This window comes from Schistocerca piceifrons, chromosome 9, assembly GCF_021461385.2.
Source record: "Schistocerca piceifrons isolate TAMUIC-IGC-003096 chromosome 9, iqSchPice1.1, whole genome shotgun sequence".
In the NCBI taxonomy this organism is placed as follows: Eukaryota; Metazoa; Arthropoda; class Insecta; order Orthoptera; family Acrididae; genus Schistocerca; species Schistocerca piceifrons.
The window spans coordinates 163,532,394-163,550,559 of record NC_060146.1 but is presented as its reverse complement, the minus strand read 5'-3'; the positions used below and the strand labels follow the sequence as shown (position 1 = coordinate 163,550,559).

Below are 18,166 nucleotides of genomic sequence, written 5' to 3'. Positions count from 1 at the left end.
TTTGTGTGAAGCTATGTAATAACACAGGATAATTGACACAGTGCATATTATGTAAGATAGTGAGCTACGACAGATCTTAAATCTGGGAAAGAGGTTACTGAAATACACAACACAACTGTTTTAATAAGTTATGAAAAGTACCAATTCCCCACGCACACTATTGGAAAAGCACTTCCTGAGGAAAAACGAGTAGATACACATGGTGATTTTAAACCAACATACTGTCACATAAACATCGCCACTGCTGTCCGATATGGTGTACACATGCAAAAATTATTTCCTCTTTTTTTGTACACAGTATTGGACTCAGGACATAGTACATGAGAGTGCTTTCTTTGGGTTTATGGATCACAGACATAAGAACCACATTAGTTTAGCAGCTCTTGGGTATTACCCAATTGTCACCTTCACATGGAAGTGGTTTTTATTTGTGGGTAAAATCAGGATGACACAAACTGTTGTAAAATGAGTGGTTGCTAGTACCAGGTGAGGTAATGGTGTGCTGTGTCGAAACATAGTGAAAACAGACCTTCAGTTAAATTCTTCAGTCACAAACTACAAAGTAGTCAGTCTTCACTGCAGTGTTCTCAATGGGTGACATAATTTTGGCAACTACAGGTGCTGCGTTGCTGAGGTGCTATTTGGTGTGCCTATTTATTACCAATTATGTGAATAGAGATAGCTTCTTTGATGGTGTAATGTGTACCCTCGTGTTGTTTCAGCCCATTCCATGCAGAATGCTCAGCAACTGCATACTTTTCTCAGTTGCCTGAAATGCATACGACATTGGCCTTTGGGTGTACATCCTTAGTAGTGTGGGAGGTTTCAGGGAAGGAGTTTCAACTACCTTGCTATCTCAGGCGAATTTCTCCTTGATGAAACCTAGCTGGGCAGATAGATATGTGAAATAGTGAAAAACATTTTTAATCTCAAACTCTTTGAGGAGAAATCTGAGAACCTTTAATATCTGGGAGAAGCTTTACACAGTAAAAAACCACATTTCTGATTAGAGGCACACTGAAGTCTAATATTATAATTTATGTAATGTTTCGTTATGGTTCTTATAACCATTGGACACCACCCAAGGGACATTGCAAGTTAAATAGTTTCTTTACAACGCAACACACCATTTCTACTGCCCATACATTTCTGGGGAAGAAAAGTTGCAAAATAATGTCTTTGTAGCCTCAACTAAACACAATGTGCAAATACACAGAAGAGAGCCAGCAAAACAATTGCTTTGCAGTCGTTTAATGTGTGATCAGTCACAGAACGTATGAGATACAGCTGCCAATTTCACTTCCCTTACTACAGACTGCCACAATTTCAGCACAACGTGCTTCCGCAGCTCCCAGATCTCAACTACTGTGTCTGCCATACTCAGTCCATTCATCAATGCATCATTGTCTTTCAATCTCTATTTTTATAAGCTAGACCAGATTTTATCTGTACTACATTATTTCTCACACTTTAGCTTCCTTTCTGTCACCTATTATAACCTGTCCATATTTACTGAAGTTACACTCCTCTTTGATTGACTACACATCTAAACCCTTGTACTCCACTTGTTTCATTTAGATCTCTTACAATTTTTCCCCACACTATCCCTGAATGGCTTTATCTCTCACCACATTCACACAGGTCACGTTATGCCTCCTCCTATCAGCTAAATATTAACACCAACTTACATCTTCTGTTGTCCATTGTTTCCCTATTTTCCTCCTTTATCTCAATTTTTTGCAGCTCAATAATACGAAAAGGAGAGATTGCTATGCACAGCACAGAGTGGCACACAGACACACTGACAAAAGGTTGCCAGATATTGTCAGCTATCAGACTAAGCTCTTCATCGGATACAGACAAAACAAATCACAAACAGTTTATACATACAACCTCCCACCATCACCAACTCCAGTTGTCTCACACACATCTCCCACCCCACTTGCGAAAGCTACACTAACACGACAATTGACGATCTGTCTGGCCATCACCTAACTGTGGTCAAGCGTGCTGCCCGACACGGTGCACTAGACTTTGACTACCTGTGCCATGCACATTCTGCCGTCCGACAACAGCTTTTTGGAAGTGCCTGGGTAGTAACCCTACCTATAATGTATACTTCATTAGCTGCAACCCCCTTGGCCTTAACCCTCGCTAGTCCCCAATTTCCACTACCCATTCTGGCAAAGATTGCCATTCACCTCAGACGGAATTGCAGTCTGGCCTTAGTGTGCAGAGATGAATGTGGCCATGTGTGTGTGTGTGTGTGTGTGTGTGTGTGTGTGTGTGTGTGTGTGGGCGCGCGTGCGCGCTTGCATGCACACACACGTGTGTTCCATTTTGTGTGAGTCTGACAATGGCCTTAGTCCGATAGCAGATAATACCTAGTAGTGTCAGTTAAATGTGCTTCAACGCCTCTTCTATGGGGCGAGCAGCAATCTATCCTTTTCATACTGCTGCTATTTCATTCCAAATTTTTTTGCTGCCCACATACTTTTGTTTCATTTAAATGTGCTTCAATGCCCCTTCTATGTGGTGGGCAGCAATCTATCCTTTTCATACTGCTGCTATTTCAGTCCGGATTTTTTTGTTGCCCACATATTTTTGTTTTGTTTTTTTTTTTTTTTTAAATTTCACAGTACCACTCATTTCTAGTCATTTAGAAAGTATCACATAATATAACAACACAGTTAGTAGCTCAGATGAAGGCTTTCTGTACGACATGAATATAAAACGCAGGGTTGTCAATCTCGTGAAGCTGTTTGAAGTCACCATACAGTGTGTGTTCAGACTTTGTGCCAAAGACATCTTGCAGCATCCTCTTAAATACCTCCAATCTGTGTGGGTAGTACGAGAAACGGAACCTGTTCGAAAGAGGTCAAGCAGTATATTACTTTTTGGTTCTAGAAAGTAGCAGCGATGTGGCAGCTTAATTTCTTTTTATGAAAAACATTGAGTTTAAAACAACTGACAAAAACATTGGTGAATTTTACAACTACCTAGCAATTGTGTCATCAGGAGTTACTCCGTTTTGCACATTCTTCTCTTTTTCGTCAGACATGTCGAGCAGGTAGTCCAGAGTAACAACAGTTGGCTTCGCTTCCACGTACAGCACGGAAGTTACAATTTCTGTTGTCCTCTTACTCTGAAAATTAATACAGAACTTCAGTGATAGCAGGGAGGTGTGATTCATTTTATGTCATTTTGTTTACTGCTAGTATGTTAACTGACTGCAATAACACACTAAACAATTTGAGACAATTTTTAATTCTTTTGCCTTAAACATGTAGGAGAAGAAACATGTACTTATTTGTTATGACAAAGTAGGAAAATTGTTTACCTTAACTTCTAATTCATATAATTTATTTTCAATTACCTTATCAATAAATTTGCAAATTACGGTTATTCACATCTATTAAATATTCTCCAACATGCTACTTGTATGGTAAAATAACCCACCTCAGCATAAAAAGTAGCAGGTGACCAGAAAAATCAATGTCTCACAAAAACTAGGGGCAGAAGAGTTGTCAAACAGGGGGGAAATGTTAAGACACGAAACTGGGAGTCTCATCCAGTTCAAAGTAAATAAAAATGCATTTATGGAAAAAAACAGATTTATTTGTAACAGGTCTTACTCACTATGTGTTTTTGTGACATACCACAGGTTTCATGTTACTAGGAAAGATGATATTGTGCATAATAGTACAAATGTAGACAATAAAAAGAATTTATAGCCATCAAATATATCAACCGTTAACAGTAAATATATAAAATAATGGACTCATAACCGTAGATCACTAAGTTCTGTAGTCTGCCCAAAATTGACTAGAGATAACACACAGTAATGTGGGCAGTAGATGGAGAAATACCATAACCTGGCACAGTTGCCTGCAGCCATCACTGCTCATGAGACTGGAGATCGAGATGCAGCACAAGACCTGTCAGAAGGAGCTACTTTCTGTTACTCTCCATTTCTCAGTGCTGCTCGACACAACCTGTTCAAATTTTGTTACATTGTGCTCCAGCATAAATCAATATGTCAGCCCTTTGAATGCGAATGCAGTATTTCCACTTCTGAAGTAAACAGTTGCAATAATGGGCAGTTTTATGAAATAACTGATTCATTCTTCTGTCAGCATTTCAGTTTAATTCATCAGTGAAGTTAGACATTTCTGTTTACGCTCTGCAAAATGACTTTCTCAATGGAAGAAAGAATTGAAATTGTGGAAGCATATGTGAAAACACGTTCAATTAAGGAAACATGCGAAATTTTCAGGGTCAAGTATCCAGGTAGACGACTATCAGCAAAGAGATCAATACAGAGTATGTAAAGCAACTGGCACACCTACTAATCTGTGCAAAATGTAAGATGACAAAGAACTGTTTTGGTTCACACACCAGAAGTTATTGCACATAATCGTCAAACAGCTATTGAGAGCCCAAAGAACTCTATGTGTAAATTGGCTCAACAGGCACACGTAAGCAAATTTGAAGATATATCGTGTGACAGTTGTGCAGCAATTATGAGAAGATGACAGTCAGAAATGTGTAGATAACTAGCTGTGTTCTCCCTACTAAATAATCCTCAATACAGTCACAAATTTCATGGATACCCCACAAATCATACTTTTGATAATAAGCATAGGTCTGATACTGAGTCAAATCGGGCATCAAGAAATTTTGCACATGCCTGACTGCCTCGATTCATGGCTTTCAGGATGCCATGCAAGAAAAGTGTGAGTTGGGTTTCACATAATCGACCTTTCTTGAATCCATGCTGGTTGACACAATGGAGGTCATCCTGCTCAAGATACCTCACCATGATTGAGCTCAGAATATGTTGTAACATTCTACAACAAATGGATGTCAAGGACAGTGGACAGGATTATAGTTTTGTCATCACTTCTGCTACCCTTCTTGTCAACATGTGTGACCTGTACTTTCTTCTAACTACTGGGCATGGTTTTTTGTTTGAGGGACTTACAATAAATTATCATTAACAAAGGGACCAACTCAGCTTCAAATTTGGTATAGAATCCGATAGGGAGTCTAGTGGTTCCCGTAGATTTGCTCAGTTTTAATGACTTCAGATGTTTCTCAATGCCACCATCACTAATATTTATTTCATTCAACTTTTCAGTGGTACAAGAATTAAAAATTGAGGCAATACCCCTGGTTTTCCTTTGTAAAGGAACATCTGAGAATGGAGTTAAGTATTTTTGCTTTTGCTTTGCTACACTATGTGAATATGGATTGAGGGTAAGAAATGAAAGAGGAAGCTGTCAGTTATAATTTTGCACAGAGCATAACTTAATCATAGCTAACACTTGGTTCAAGAATCATAAAAGAAGGTTGTACACATGGAAGAATCCTGGAGATACTAGAAGATATCAGATAGATTATATAATGGTAAGACAGAGATTTAAGAACCAGGTTTTAAATTGTAAGACATTTCCAGGGGCAGATGTGGACTCTGACAACAATCTGTTGGTTATGAACTGTAGATTAAAACTAAAGAAACTGCAAAAAGGTGCGAATTTAAGGAGATAGGACCTGGATAAACTGACTAAACCAGAGGTTGTACAGAGTTTCAGGGAGAGCATAAGGGAACAATTGACAAGAATGTGGGAAAGAAATACAGTAGAAGAAGAATGGGTAGCTTTGAGGGATGAAATAGTGAAGGCAGCAGAGGATCAAGTAGGTAAAAAGACAAGGGCTAGTAGAAATCCATGGGTGACAAAAGGAACATTGAATTAAACTGACGAAAGGAGAAAATATAAAACTGCTGTAAATGAAGCAGGCAAACAGGAATACAAACGTCTCAAAAATGAGATCGACAGGAAGTGCAAAATGGCTATGCAGGGATGGCTAGAGGACAAATGTAAGGATATAGAGGCTTATCTCACTAGGGGTAAGATAGATACTGCCTACAGGAAAATTAAAGAGAGCTTTGGAGAAAAGAGAACCACTTGTATGAAAATTAAGAGCTCAGATGGAAACCCAGTTCTAAGCAAAGAAGGGAAAGCAGAAAGGTGGAAGGAGTATAAAGAGGGTCTACACAAGGGTGATGTACTTGAGGGCAATGTCATGGAAATGAAAAAGGATGTAGATGAAGATGAAATGGGAGATATGATACTGCATGAAGAGTTTCATAGAGCACTGAAAGATCTAAGTTGAAACAAGGCCCGGGGAGTAGACAACATTCCATTAGAACTACTGACAGCCTTGGGAGAGCCAGTCCTCACAAAAGTCCACCATCTGGTGAGCGAGATGTATGAGACAGGCGAAATACCTTCAGACTTCAAGAAGAATATAATAATTCCAATCCCAAAGAAAGCAGGTGTTGACAGATGTGAAAATTAACGAACTATCAGTCTAATAAGTCACAGCTGCAAAATATTAATGCGAATTCTTTACAGACAAATGGAAAAACTGGTAGAAGCCGACCTCGGGGAAGATCAGTTTGGATTCCGTACAAATATTGGAACACGTGTGGCAATACTGACCCTACGACTTATCTTAGAAAATAGGTTAAGGAAAGGCAAACCTACATTTCTAGCATTTGTAGACTTAGAAAAAGCTTTTGACAATGTTGACTGGAATACTCTGTTTCAAATTCTGAAGGTGGCAGGGGTAAAATACAGGGAGCGAAAGGCTATTTACAATTTGTACAGAAACCAGATGGCAGTTATAAGAGTCGAGGGACATGAAAGGGAAGCAGTGGTTGGGAAGGGAGTGAGACAGGGTTGTAGCCTCTCCCCGATGTTATTCAATCTGTATATTGAGCAAGCAGTAAAGGAAACGAAAGAAGAGTTCGGAGTAGGATATAAGATGAACATCAACAAAAGCAAAACGAGGATAATGGATTGTAGTCAAATTAAGTCGGGTGATGCTGAGGGAATTAGATTAGGAAATCAGACACTTAAAGTAGAAAAGGAGTTTTGCTATTTGTGGAGCAAATTAACTGATGATGGTCGAAGCAGAGAGGATATAAAATGTAGACTGGCAATGGCAAGAAAAGCGTTTATGAAGAAGAGAAATTTGTTATCATTGAGTATAGATTTAAGTGTCAGGAAGTCGTTTCTGAAAGTATTTGTATGGAGTGTAGCCATGTATGGAAGTGAAACGTGGAAGATAAATAGCTTGGACAAGAAGAGAATTGAAGCTTTCGAAATGTGGTGCTACAGAAGAATGCTGAAGATTAGATGGGTAGATCACATAACTAATGAGGAGGTATTGAATAGAATTGGGGAGGAGTTTGTGGAACAACTTGACAAGAAGAAGGGTCCGCTTGGTAGGATATGTTCTGAGGCATCAAGGGATCACAAATTTAGCATTGGAGGGCAGCGTGGAGGGTAAAAATCACAGAGGGAGACCAAGAGATGAATACACTAAGCAGATTCAGAAGGATGTAGGTTGCAGTAAGTACTGGGAGATGAAGAAGCTGCATCAAACCAGTCTCAGGACTGAAGACCACAACAACAACATTGCTACACTCAATTTCAGTTCCTGTCTCATCCATGAGTGACAAGACAAGCAGAATTTCCTTGCATTTTGTGAGAGATTTCTCAACAATATTCTGCAATGGTAGTTGTCAAAGACTTTACACATTGTTGTCTTGACAGCCAGATGCATTTCATTCAGTGTTTCTCTGTCCCTCCCTGTCCTATTGTGTACACATATCCAACCACTACCGTTGGGCCGAGAATGCCACCAGGAGTCGTGCTGAGGCAGAAATCTGCTGCCTGAATGACCATATGTGGTGCCAACTGAATAAAGAATGTTATGCCAAATGAGCTCTCCCGACTCCGCACTTGTTGTGGTTGGATGGTTTCCACACACTCAATTCTCCAGTAGAAACAGCCATCCCGGCTAATAGTGGAGTCCGCATTGCTGATACCATTACAGTATATGCAATGTTAAACATACTGTATCATCACCAGACACTAAAGGCGATCCCTTGTCGATGTAGCTATCCTTCCTTTTCCTTGCCATCTTTACCATTTGGTTCCAGTAGCTCAAGTTCATTCCACTGATAACACATCATTATACGAATATTCTGGGCCAGCCTCTTGATTTTTTCCCATAATTTTTTTTCCAAGATTTTTTTCTGAAGCTTTTATGTTGGTAGAGGCATTAATTTCTTTTGCTGTTTGTTCTTTCAGTTTTCAAGCTGTTTTAGTGGTTCTTCTCATATCGAAATCTCTCTAACTTCTAATCTTTACTGTTCTTGAGTCCAACCTTCATGACCACAGCTCAAAATGGTCCAAATAAATGTTCTAATGAATTTCTTTCTTATTACTGTATTGAGATGATTGTTTATTAATAAATTTCTCGCGTTCATAGTGTCACTATAGCTACACCGGTTCCTTTTACTTATCTGAATCTAAATTTGTTGGTCGATTTTAGATTTTAGACTTTACAATACTAAGCAGAATTTGTGAATCATGGCTTAATGATACCAGTGTTCTACAATTTCGACTATCATCAGCATTTCCTTCTCAGGTACAGTAATCATTTTACTTTTTAGTAGTCACAATGGCAGCGCCCCACCCTTGTAACAGACAGACATAAATCCGTACAGCTGTTCCTTCATCTTATTTCCTGCGTTCTTTAATAACTCAGGAGGGATGTTATCTGCTTCAGTCACTTTGTTGTCATTTAAGTCATTTAACAAATCGGCACTGTGACCAAATCGCTGGCATCTGTAACACATCAGAGGGAAGGTACATAATATTTGACCCAAAGTCAGAAGAAACCCTGTCATGATTTGGTAGTGATGGAGGACTGATGGTCACAATAAAGGTGTCAGTTTTGCATATCTCACCCTGGTGTCCAAAAATAACTGAAAAAGTTGAAAATAAAAAGTCATCAAGCCCAGATGGAATCCCAGCTCAGTTTTACGAAAGGCAACAGGCAAACTCCATATTCATGGATTTCCAGAAAACACTTTTCATTATGGCTCACTGCACACTGTCGACAAAGGTCTGAGATTACCGGTTAGGTTCCAGGTATGCGAGTGGCTTGAAGACTTTTTAAGTAGTAGATTCCATCACACTCTCCTTGACACCAAGTGTTCATCAAAGTCGAGGGTAACATTTGGATACAGCATTAGTAGTGTGCAGACAGACACCGTCACATCAATTAAATATCCAGGTGTAACATTTCAAAGTGATATGAAACAGAATGGGAATGGAGGATTGTGGTAGGGAAGGTATTATCGAGTATGGATTGAGTAGTCGGCATGCTCACATGGTCAGACTGAAGGAAGACATCGAAGCAATTCACGAAGTACACTCCTAGATTTGTTACCGATAGGCGTGTAGTTTCAGCTCACTGAGACTGCAGATGTGTGTGCAAGTTGCGCTTGCGTGAGTGTGTGTGTGTGCGTGTGTGTATGTGTGTCTACTGCTGACAAAGGCCTTAATGGCCGAAAGTTATGATTGTGTGAATCTTTTCGTTGTGCCTATCGCGGTTCAGCATCTCCGCTATATGGTGAATGGCAACTTTCCTTCTCTCATATTGTTACATTCCATCCTGGATTTTCCATTGTTTGATTTTTACCCGTAGGTAAGTACTACTGAGATGCTTCATGAACTCAAATGGGAATCCCTGGACGGTAGACGATGCTCTTCTCATGAAGTACTATTGCAGAAATTTATAGAACTGGCACTTGAGGCTGACTGCAGAATGATTCTACTGCCTCCAACATACACTGTGTGTACGGACCATGAAGATAAGATATGTGAAATTAGGGCTCATACGGAGGCATATAAACAGTCATTTTTTTCCTTGTTCTATTTGTGAATGGACCAGGAAAGAAAATGACTACTAATGGTACAGGGTACCCTTCTTATGGTGGACTGCTGAGTATCTATGTATATGTAGGTGTAGATTTTTTTTTTTGTTCTTTGTATCACGTTCACTGTTCTCTGGCCATGTGCATCGGCATGTGCATCTTGATTACAATCTCATATTCAACTAACTTTTTATAATGCATTTAAAGTTCCACCTCCTTCGCCTTGTTAGTTTCAACCAGCAAAGAATCATTTCACAATTTTTTAACTGTTATAAGGTACCAGCAAGTTCTTCTACACCTTTATGAATATAGAAAGGGAACACTTTTTCAAATGTCCTCTTCTTCTTCTTGATCACCAGAAACATATTCGGACTACTCTCTCTCAGTCTTTTTGTCGAGTGGTTGTCACCGAGAGCAGGCAGGGATATACAGTAGCAGCCAGGAAGAGACCCCCTTACCTGGGTAACTCAGGTGCTATTCGTTCCTCACAGGCTGCCCGCTAATGAGCATTTCACCTTAAGAGCCGTATATCTCATCAGCACTCTGCACACATTAAGGTCCAGTGTTTTTCTTATATATCCTTGTGATCCAGCCAGCTGAGCCTAAATCTCTGTTCCCTGTGACACACACAGTTCCACATCCATGACACACAGTGGTCGCTGGAGTGTGCCTGGAACTTACGGTAACAGAGGACAGTTGTCACTCACTGGTCCCGAGGTCATGAAACCCGAGTTCGCTACACCCGTAACGGCAAACAAAGGTTGACCTCCCTGAGGTGCTCCCATTTGGCACAGCTCATGTGGCTTATCGAATGCCACAAATGTGGTGAGTGTAGCCCCGGAGCAGCTGTTCAAAATGACGAACATCAACTACGATGCATACATTATGGTGGTCAGTCAGACTCTGCTGTACACTCACAAATGCACCTGTTGTCTACTATCAGATTTTTTATGGGGATTCATACATTTAAGCTTGAATTATAAGCAAACCAAGAGCTCTATTGCAAAATCAGTTATACTAATATTTTTCTTTTTTTATTCTGCATTAGCAGTTTGGTTTTAAAGTTCAATATATATGTTTTTTTTATTATAGATTGTAGTAAGCCTTGTCTTATTTTTGGTGTCTTCCCTACAAACTGCTCACTTCAAAAACTATATAGTTTGAAATGTATTGGTCCAATGTTAATGAAATTTTAGTAGGTTATAGGCACTTATATTGTTAGTGGGTCAAGTTACAGAATTCTTCAATCACCCAAAAAAGTTATTATGATTTTTGAAACGTAATTTTCTCTCAGCGCAGGACAAACACATAATGGAAACTGTGGGTTTATTTTGAAGGTCTCTCTTGTAACTGTTATAAGCTACAACAACTGTGACCTCAAGTGTAATACAGGTTTTATAAATAGTAATATTTAAGACTGGTTTGTGCATCCTGGACCTTGGGAATAACAGAGGGTGCAGTTGTGGAATCAGGTGCTATGTTTTCTAACAGACAATGGGTTCGTAGCAACAACGCATTCATTTTCACAGCCATGCAAGCTGTTAACCAGAACAATCTTAGATATCACTCTTTATAAAATCCGTATTACACTGTATGGTCACAGTGGTTGTAACTTCTCGCAACAACAAGAGAGACATTCCAAACAAACCCATGGTTTCTGGAATGTGTTTATCCTGGGCTGAGAAAAAGTTACTTGAAATAAACTGTAAGAGCTCTTTTGTGGGTGACTGAAAAAATCTGTAATAGAGATTTCTACTACAATATATGCACCTATAAATTATTAACATTTCATTAATGTTGCACAAATACATCGTAAGTTGTATAGTTTTGAATTGAGCAGATCATAGCGAAGAGCAGAAAACCAGAATACCCTTACTACAATGTAAAATAATATATATTTGTCATACACTGACAACTTAAGGGAACCCATACGAAATTTGCCATAGGACAGAGATCCGGAAATTGTGCCGGATGTGAGACATCACTCGGGCACTTGCGGCCATCGAAGTGGTGAAGGTCACAATCCTCCTGAAACCACATCCTCTTACGGTCGATGGGATGTGCTCTTCAATAGATTTGAAAACAGTGCACCTTCTGAGAGATGACTCTGTTTCACTGAAAGATTTTCTTGAGATGTCCATCATTTTCTGGGTTGAAATTCCAAATTTCTGTTAACCAATTTTTGTTATTTGTGAGAGCAAGATTTATTTCTTTAGTTTTCATGGCCATAAGTGACATTTTGTAGGTTTCCTCATCACTTATTAGTGACTGATCCAAGTTCAGCTATGATTTACAGTTTTCTTTATTAATGCATCTGTAAGTCATATGTTATGGTTCAGGGAAATTTGGAATTTCGACCCCAAAAAGGCTGGACATCTCAGGGAAATCTTTGGGTTGAACAAAGTCACCACCCAGAAAGTTCACCATCATTTCCTTCATTGCTTTGTGCCACACCATATCATTATGTAATAATCTTGAGTACACATGAAATTTTCACAGAAACACGCCTCAAACTGTCATTCCCAGACTTCAACATCAATGGAATCCAATAGGAATAAAATATTGAATTTCAAACAGGAGGGAGTTGACGAAGTATTGATCTGCACTGAAATTACTGGAAAACAAGTGAAGGCAGAATATCCAGTGCCAATCTAACAAATGTCAAATGTATGTTCATATACAGATCAGCACATGCAAATGACAAGTACACAGCTAGATGATAAATGCTTATGCACATGTTTCTCTCTGTCACACTTGAATATGTGATGGAACACAGACCTGGAGTCCGAGTACCAGCAGACAGTGCAAGGTGATACCCCAGGTCACCAAGTGCACAGAAAGTAGCCATGATTAAGCAACAAGTCGAAGCCACCTTTCTGATGCAACTCCACAACTAATTGTTTCTGAACCAGAACCTGCAATGATGTGGCAATTTGTGTTTCGTCTTACAGAAAACAATTCCACTGACCTTTCGGTGATTTCTTCTCTTGCAGTTTGTCCACATGCCTTCCCTTTTACAAAATGTCAATGTTCATTGGCTAGACAAAGCTGTAGTAGAAAATACATACCTCTACAGCTCACATCAAAATGTCTTTCAGTGTCAAGTTACCTGAACGAGTAATTGAAAAGCAGTTTGTGAGTAAAAACTTCAACTTCTCTGATACAAAACACCATCAAGCCCATGCTAATCTTAAGTTACAGTTTTGTCTCTCACAGGCAATCACAAACTCATAATAGCCAGTAACAAACAGATTGTCTGTGACAGAACACTCCCTCAAACATTGCACAATTTGGCCACTACTAATGATCAGTTAGAGGTTGCACCTTGTATAACATGCCATGATTATAATTCTCTTAAGCTTACAGAATACACATGAATGAACTGCCCTCTGACTGACTGTTTCCCTCTTTGAATAAAAAAATTATCATAAAATACATCTTGTTTTCCCAGTCCCATAATCTGCCTAGCTGTAGTTTATAATTTCTCTCTTTCTGTCCATAGTTCTAATGCTAAAATATACTCAGTTAATAGACAGAAAAATTCACATTAATTAACATATTAGCAATAATTAATGGAAGTCATGATAATGGCAATAAATACAGTTCTGTTTCCCAAATATACGGTTTTAGCTACTTGATAATTTCATAGTTCAGAAAATGCTGACACTTTTCAGTCACAGCCGAAACTACTTGCAGCTAGCTCCTGGATCCAAGTGCATCTATCATGCGAGACACGACTTGGGTATGAAGCTGTTTGCCTGCTACTGTCCCTTACTTACATAAGTGTGACGCAAGGTGCTACACCTCGAACCTTAGCGCAATTTGTAATGATATCACTCAGAACATCTCTTTCCCTCAAAGAACAGTTCAGTTTGTTCTACTCCTTCAAAATTCCCTGAAATTACTCCAACTCTTCAGGTAAGTTCAATCACCCTCAGAATTCCCAATTTTTGAGGTTTTCCAGGCAAGTTGTAGCACTGCATCTTCAATGAACATCAGGTGAAGTAGCCCATCCAGTCTTCAGCCACACTACCCGATACCTCCATGCATCCTACTGTGCAAAAGCATTTCAGTCAAGAAACTCAGCCAGATAAGCGTGGCTCCGACAGACAAGCATGTCATACGTATCTACCTGTCTGTGGCAAATAGACTTATTCTTATCAAGATGACACTGTCATGAAACTTTTCTCTGAATGTTCATTCTGTTTTCCAGGCCATAGGTCCTGCTGCACCATGCACTAAACACACACCACACTCACCCTTAGATACCTGATCAGAACTGTATACAGTAGTGAACCCCACAGATGATTGAGTTGTTTCTTGAGGTAGCACCAACAATACTGATGTAATTAGCGGTTGTTCGTCAAGAAACATAGGTAGTTCGCAAACAACTGTCTCACGCACACCACCCCTTCAAAGTCTTGTAGTAACATCTGAAATGTTTCCGTCCAATAGTTTTTCTGTGATCTTAAAACACTCATTTTTAGCTCCTCTAGCAGCCCAATAATAATGGAACACATAATTTGCTGAAAATTCCTCACTTTAGTCAGTAAAAGTAAAGTAAAAAGTAAATAAAACTTCACATTGGAGGGAAGCCCAGAAATGGGCAAGTCTAAAAATGAAAACCTGAGATGTGCAGTTTGCTGAAGAGAATGCACAGATTAGACCACTTAACTTGCCAATTGTTTCATTCTTTCACAGAGATCATAGGGTTTAGCAGTACAAGACATACACTTTTCCCGAGCTGTAGAAAAAACCTCCCAGACCGACTGTCAACCTGTAACTCTCACTATTCTGACAGAGATATGAATACTTGCAAAACTTCTCCTATACCAATGTTCTAATCGCCCATATAAGATAAAAGGAATAGAAAGAATCATTGGAACGTTAAAAAATAGTTTTGACATATCTCCATATTAAAGCTGCACAAATGTCACAAAACCATTTCTATCAAATTTACATTAAGCAGAACTTACATTGTAGTACAGACAGTGCTTCGGAGTTTTCCCAGTCTCCAGAACGTCATCATAGTTCCGATGATCAATGAGAAGCAATCCTCCACGTTTTACACATTTCTTGAAATTTTCCAGAGCCTTCCTGCAGCAGTAAAAAACAGAAGTTTTGCATCACTTTTTTTACATCAGAATGGTGAAAAATATCAGTATATAGACACTACATTTTCCAATTATAGAAAATCAGCAAAATAAACACAAATACGCATAATGGATTTAAAAACCTTTGTTTACAAAATGAAGTATCAGTCATCTACCACTCTTGCTTATACAATAAAACCCCCTTTTTACACTTTCAGTACAATGTGTAAATGTAAAATGCACAAAAGCATACAAAACAACAAGCAAAAATGAATAAATTACTCTTACTGTCATTCTCTTTATAGTGTTCAAAATATGAAATAAAAACAATTAAAATTTTGCCTGTTTAAAAAAATCTGAAATGTGGAAGCAAAAGTCTTTTGAGAAACCACATTAAAAAGATATTGACATTCTAATGTGAGAATTATTATTCACAGTCATTATAACTTTATGGTAAATAAAACTTGTAACACAATATTAGTTAAAACATAAAGATGGCAGTCTTTGTAAACAGAGAACAAGGGGCATGAAATCTACAGCTCGTTGCCGACAAGTAGGTCACTTGGTTCATGGATGTCCTGGCTGAGAAAGCAGTTGGAAACTGTCGTCGTGGTATGGAGTACATTGAGGAGGTATGTTTACTTCTGACATCAGGTCATATCAAACTTAAAACTGTATGGATTAACGTATTCCACACAGATGTAATAACGATTCGTTGATTGGGAGGTCGTTCCAAGGCGTGGCAGGCAGCGAAAGACGTCCCCGGAGGCTGATCAGAAAGCCTACCCGGTGCGTCTGACAAACAGGTTTCAGGTACTGTCTCTGGCTGAGGCAGATGCAGCAGCCTGCCCTGTTTCAGAGGATGATTCTCAGCCTTCAAGGTCCGGGCAATCGCAGAGGGTGGGCTTATTGGTAGTTGGGAGCTCCAATGTTAGGCGCGTAATGAGGTCCCTTAGGGATATGGCGGCTAAGGAGGGGAAGAAATCCAGTGTGCACTCTGTGTGCATTCCGGGTGGAGTCATTCCTGATGTGGAAAGGGTCCTTCCGGATGCCATGAAGAGCACAGGGTGCAGCCAGCTGCAGGTGGTGGCACATGTCGGCACTAATGACATGTGTTGCTTTGGATCTGAGGAAATTCTCTCTGGATTCCAGCGGCTATCTGATTTGGTGAAGGCTGCCAGTCTTGCTTATGAGATGAAGGCACAGCTCACCATCAACCATCATTGACAGAACCGACTGGGGACCTTTGGTGCAGAGCCAGGTGGAGGGTCTGAATCAGAGGCTCAGACGGTTTTGCGACCGTGTTGGCTGCATCCTTGACTTGCGCCATAGGGTGGTGGGGTTTCGGGTTCCGCTGAATAGGTCAGGAGTTCACTACACTCAGCTGGCAGCTACATGGGTAGCGGAGGCTGTGCGGCGTGGACTGAGCGAATTTTTAGGTTAGAAGGCCTCGGGAAAGTACGGGGTGGGCTGCAATCTCAAAGGGTGCATGGCAAATACAGGATGTGCTTGGATCAAGGAACAGTTGGAGTTGTAGTTGTAAATTGTTGCAGTTGTGCTGGGAAAGTCCCTGAGCTTCAAGTGCTAATAGAAAGCACAGAAGCAGAAATCGTTATAGGTACAGAAAACTGGATAAATCCTGAAATAAGTTCTGCAGAAATTTTTATGAAGTCTCAGACGGCGTTCAGGAAAGATAGATTAGGCAGAATTGTGGTGGAGTGTTTGTGTCTGTCAGTAGTGGTTTATCTTGTAGTGAAGTCGAAGTAGGTACTCCGTGCGAATTGGTATGGGTGGAGGTTATACTTAACAGCCAAACTAAGTTAATAATTGGCTCATTCTACCGATCCCCAGACTCCCAAGATATAGTTGCTTAACAGTTCAGAGAAAATTTGAGTCTTGTAACAAATAAATACCCCACTCATACGGATATAGTTGGTGGGGACTTCAACCTTCCCTCGATATGTTGGCAAAAATACTTGTTCAAAACCGGTGGTAGGCAGTAAACATCTTCCGAGATTGTCCTAAATACTTTCTCCAAAAATTATTTCGAGCAGTTAGTCCACAAACCCACGCGAATTGTAAATGGTTGCGAAAACACACTTGACCTCTTAGCCACAAACAATCCAGAGCTAATAGAGAGCTGACTATGCAAATGTAGATGAGATGTGGCTCAAATTCAAAGATATAGTAGCAACAGCAATTGAGAGATTCATACCTCATAAATTGGTAAGGTATGGAACTGATCCCCCATGGTACACAAAACAGATCCAAACGCTGTTGCAGAGGCAACGGAAAAAGCATGTGAAGTTCAGAAGAACGCGAAATCCCAAAGATTGGCTAAAATTTACGGACGTGCAAAACTTGGCATGGACTTCAATGCGAGATAACTTTAATAGGTTCCACAGCGAAACATTGTCTCAAAATTTGGTAGAAAATCTGAAGAAATTCTGGTCGTATGTAAAGTACACAAGCGGCAAGATGCAGTCAATACCTTCACTGCGCAGTGTCTATGGTACTGTTACCAATGACTGCGCCATTAAAGTGGAGTTATTGAACGCAGTTTTCCGAAATTCCTTCACTAGAGAAGACGAATGGAATATTCCAGAATTTGAAACACGAACAGCTGCTAGCATGGGTTTCTTAGAAGTAGATACCTTAGGGGTTGCGAAGCAACTCAAATCACTTGATGCGGGCAAGTCTTCAGGTACAGATTGTATACCGATTAGGTTCCTTTCAGATTACGCTGACACAATAGCTCCCTACTTAGCAATCACATACAACTGCTCGCTCACCAATAGATCTGTACCTACATATTGGAAAATTGCGCAGGTCGCACTAGTGTTTAAGAAGGGTAGTAGGAGTAATTCATCGAACTACAGACCTATATCATTGACGTCGGTTTGCAGTAGGGTTTTGGAGCATATACTGTGTTTACAGTAGATCTGCACAAACGAAAATGAAGATGGGCTACCATCAATGGTTACTGCACAGCACATATAAACATGTAAAACATCAGTGAGGTTCCAGCTACAATTCTCTCCCTCCCTCCCTCCAATCCACAACCCCCTCTTCCTTCCTTCCTCCCTCCCCCCCTCCCCCCCCCCCCCTCTCTCACTCATACATGGTGGGTCTGAGTGGTAATGGCAAAGTGAGGATAATAAAAGATAGAAGTCACAGATCTGGGTATGTGGAGTACAAGAGACTGGAAGTAGGAGGAAACAACAATGAGAGAAGGGGGAGGGACAGGGGATGAGTGGGTTGGTAGTGGTACTGG

At 39.9% G+C, this 18,166-nt stretch overlaps 1 protein-coding gene across 1 annotated transcript in view; it reads right to left on the bottom strand.

Annotated features, from left to right (window-relative positions):
• Positions 1-1,662: 1,662 nt before the first annotated feature.
• The window catches only part of LOC124716802 (glycine N-methyltransferase-like), a 38,012-nt gene continuing 21,508 nt past the window's right edge, over positions 1,663-18,166 (bottom strand). The window contains exons 3-6 of the mRNA XM_047243351.1: positions 14,776-14,896; positions 3,036-3,145; positions 2,720-2,864; positions 1,663-1,743 (exon numbers count right to left, since the gene is read on the bottom strand). Coding sequence (XP_047099307.1) covers positions 1,663-1,743; positions 2,720-2,864; positions 3,036-3,145; positions 14,776-14,896 — 457 coding nt within the window. The remainder of the gene's footprint in view (positions 1,744-2,719; positions 2,865-3,035; positions 3,146-14,775; positions 14,897-18,166) is intronic.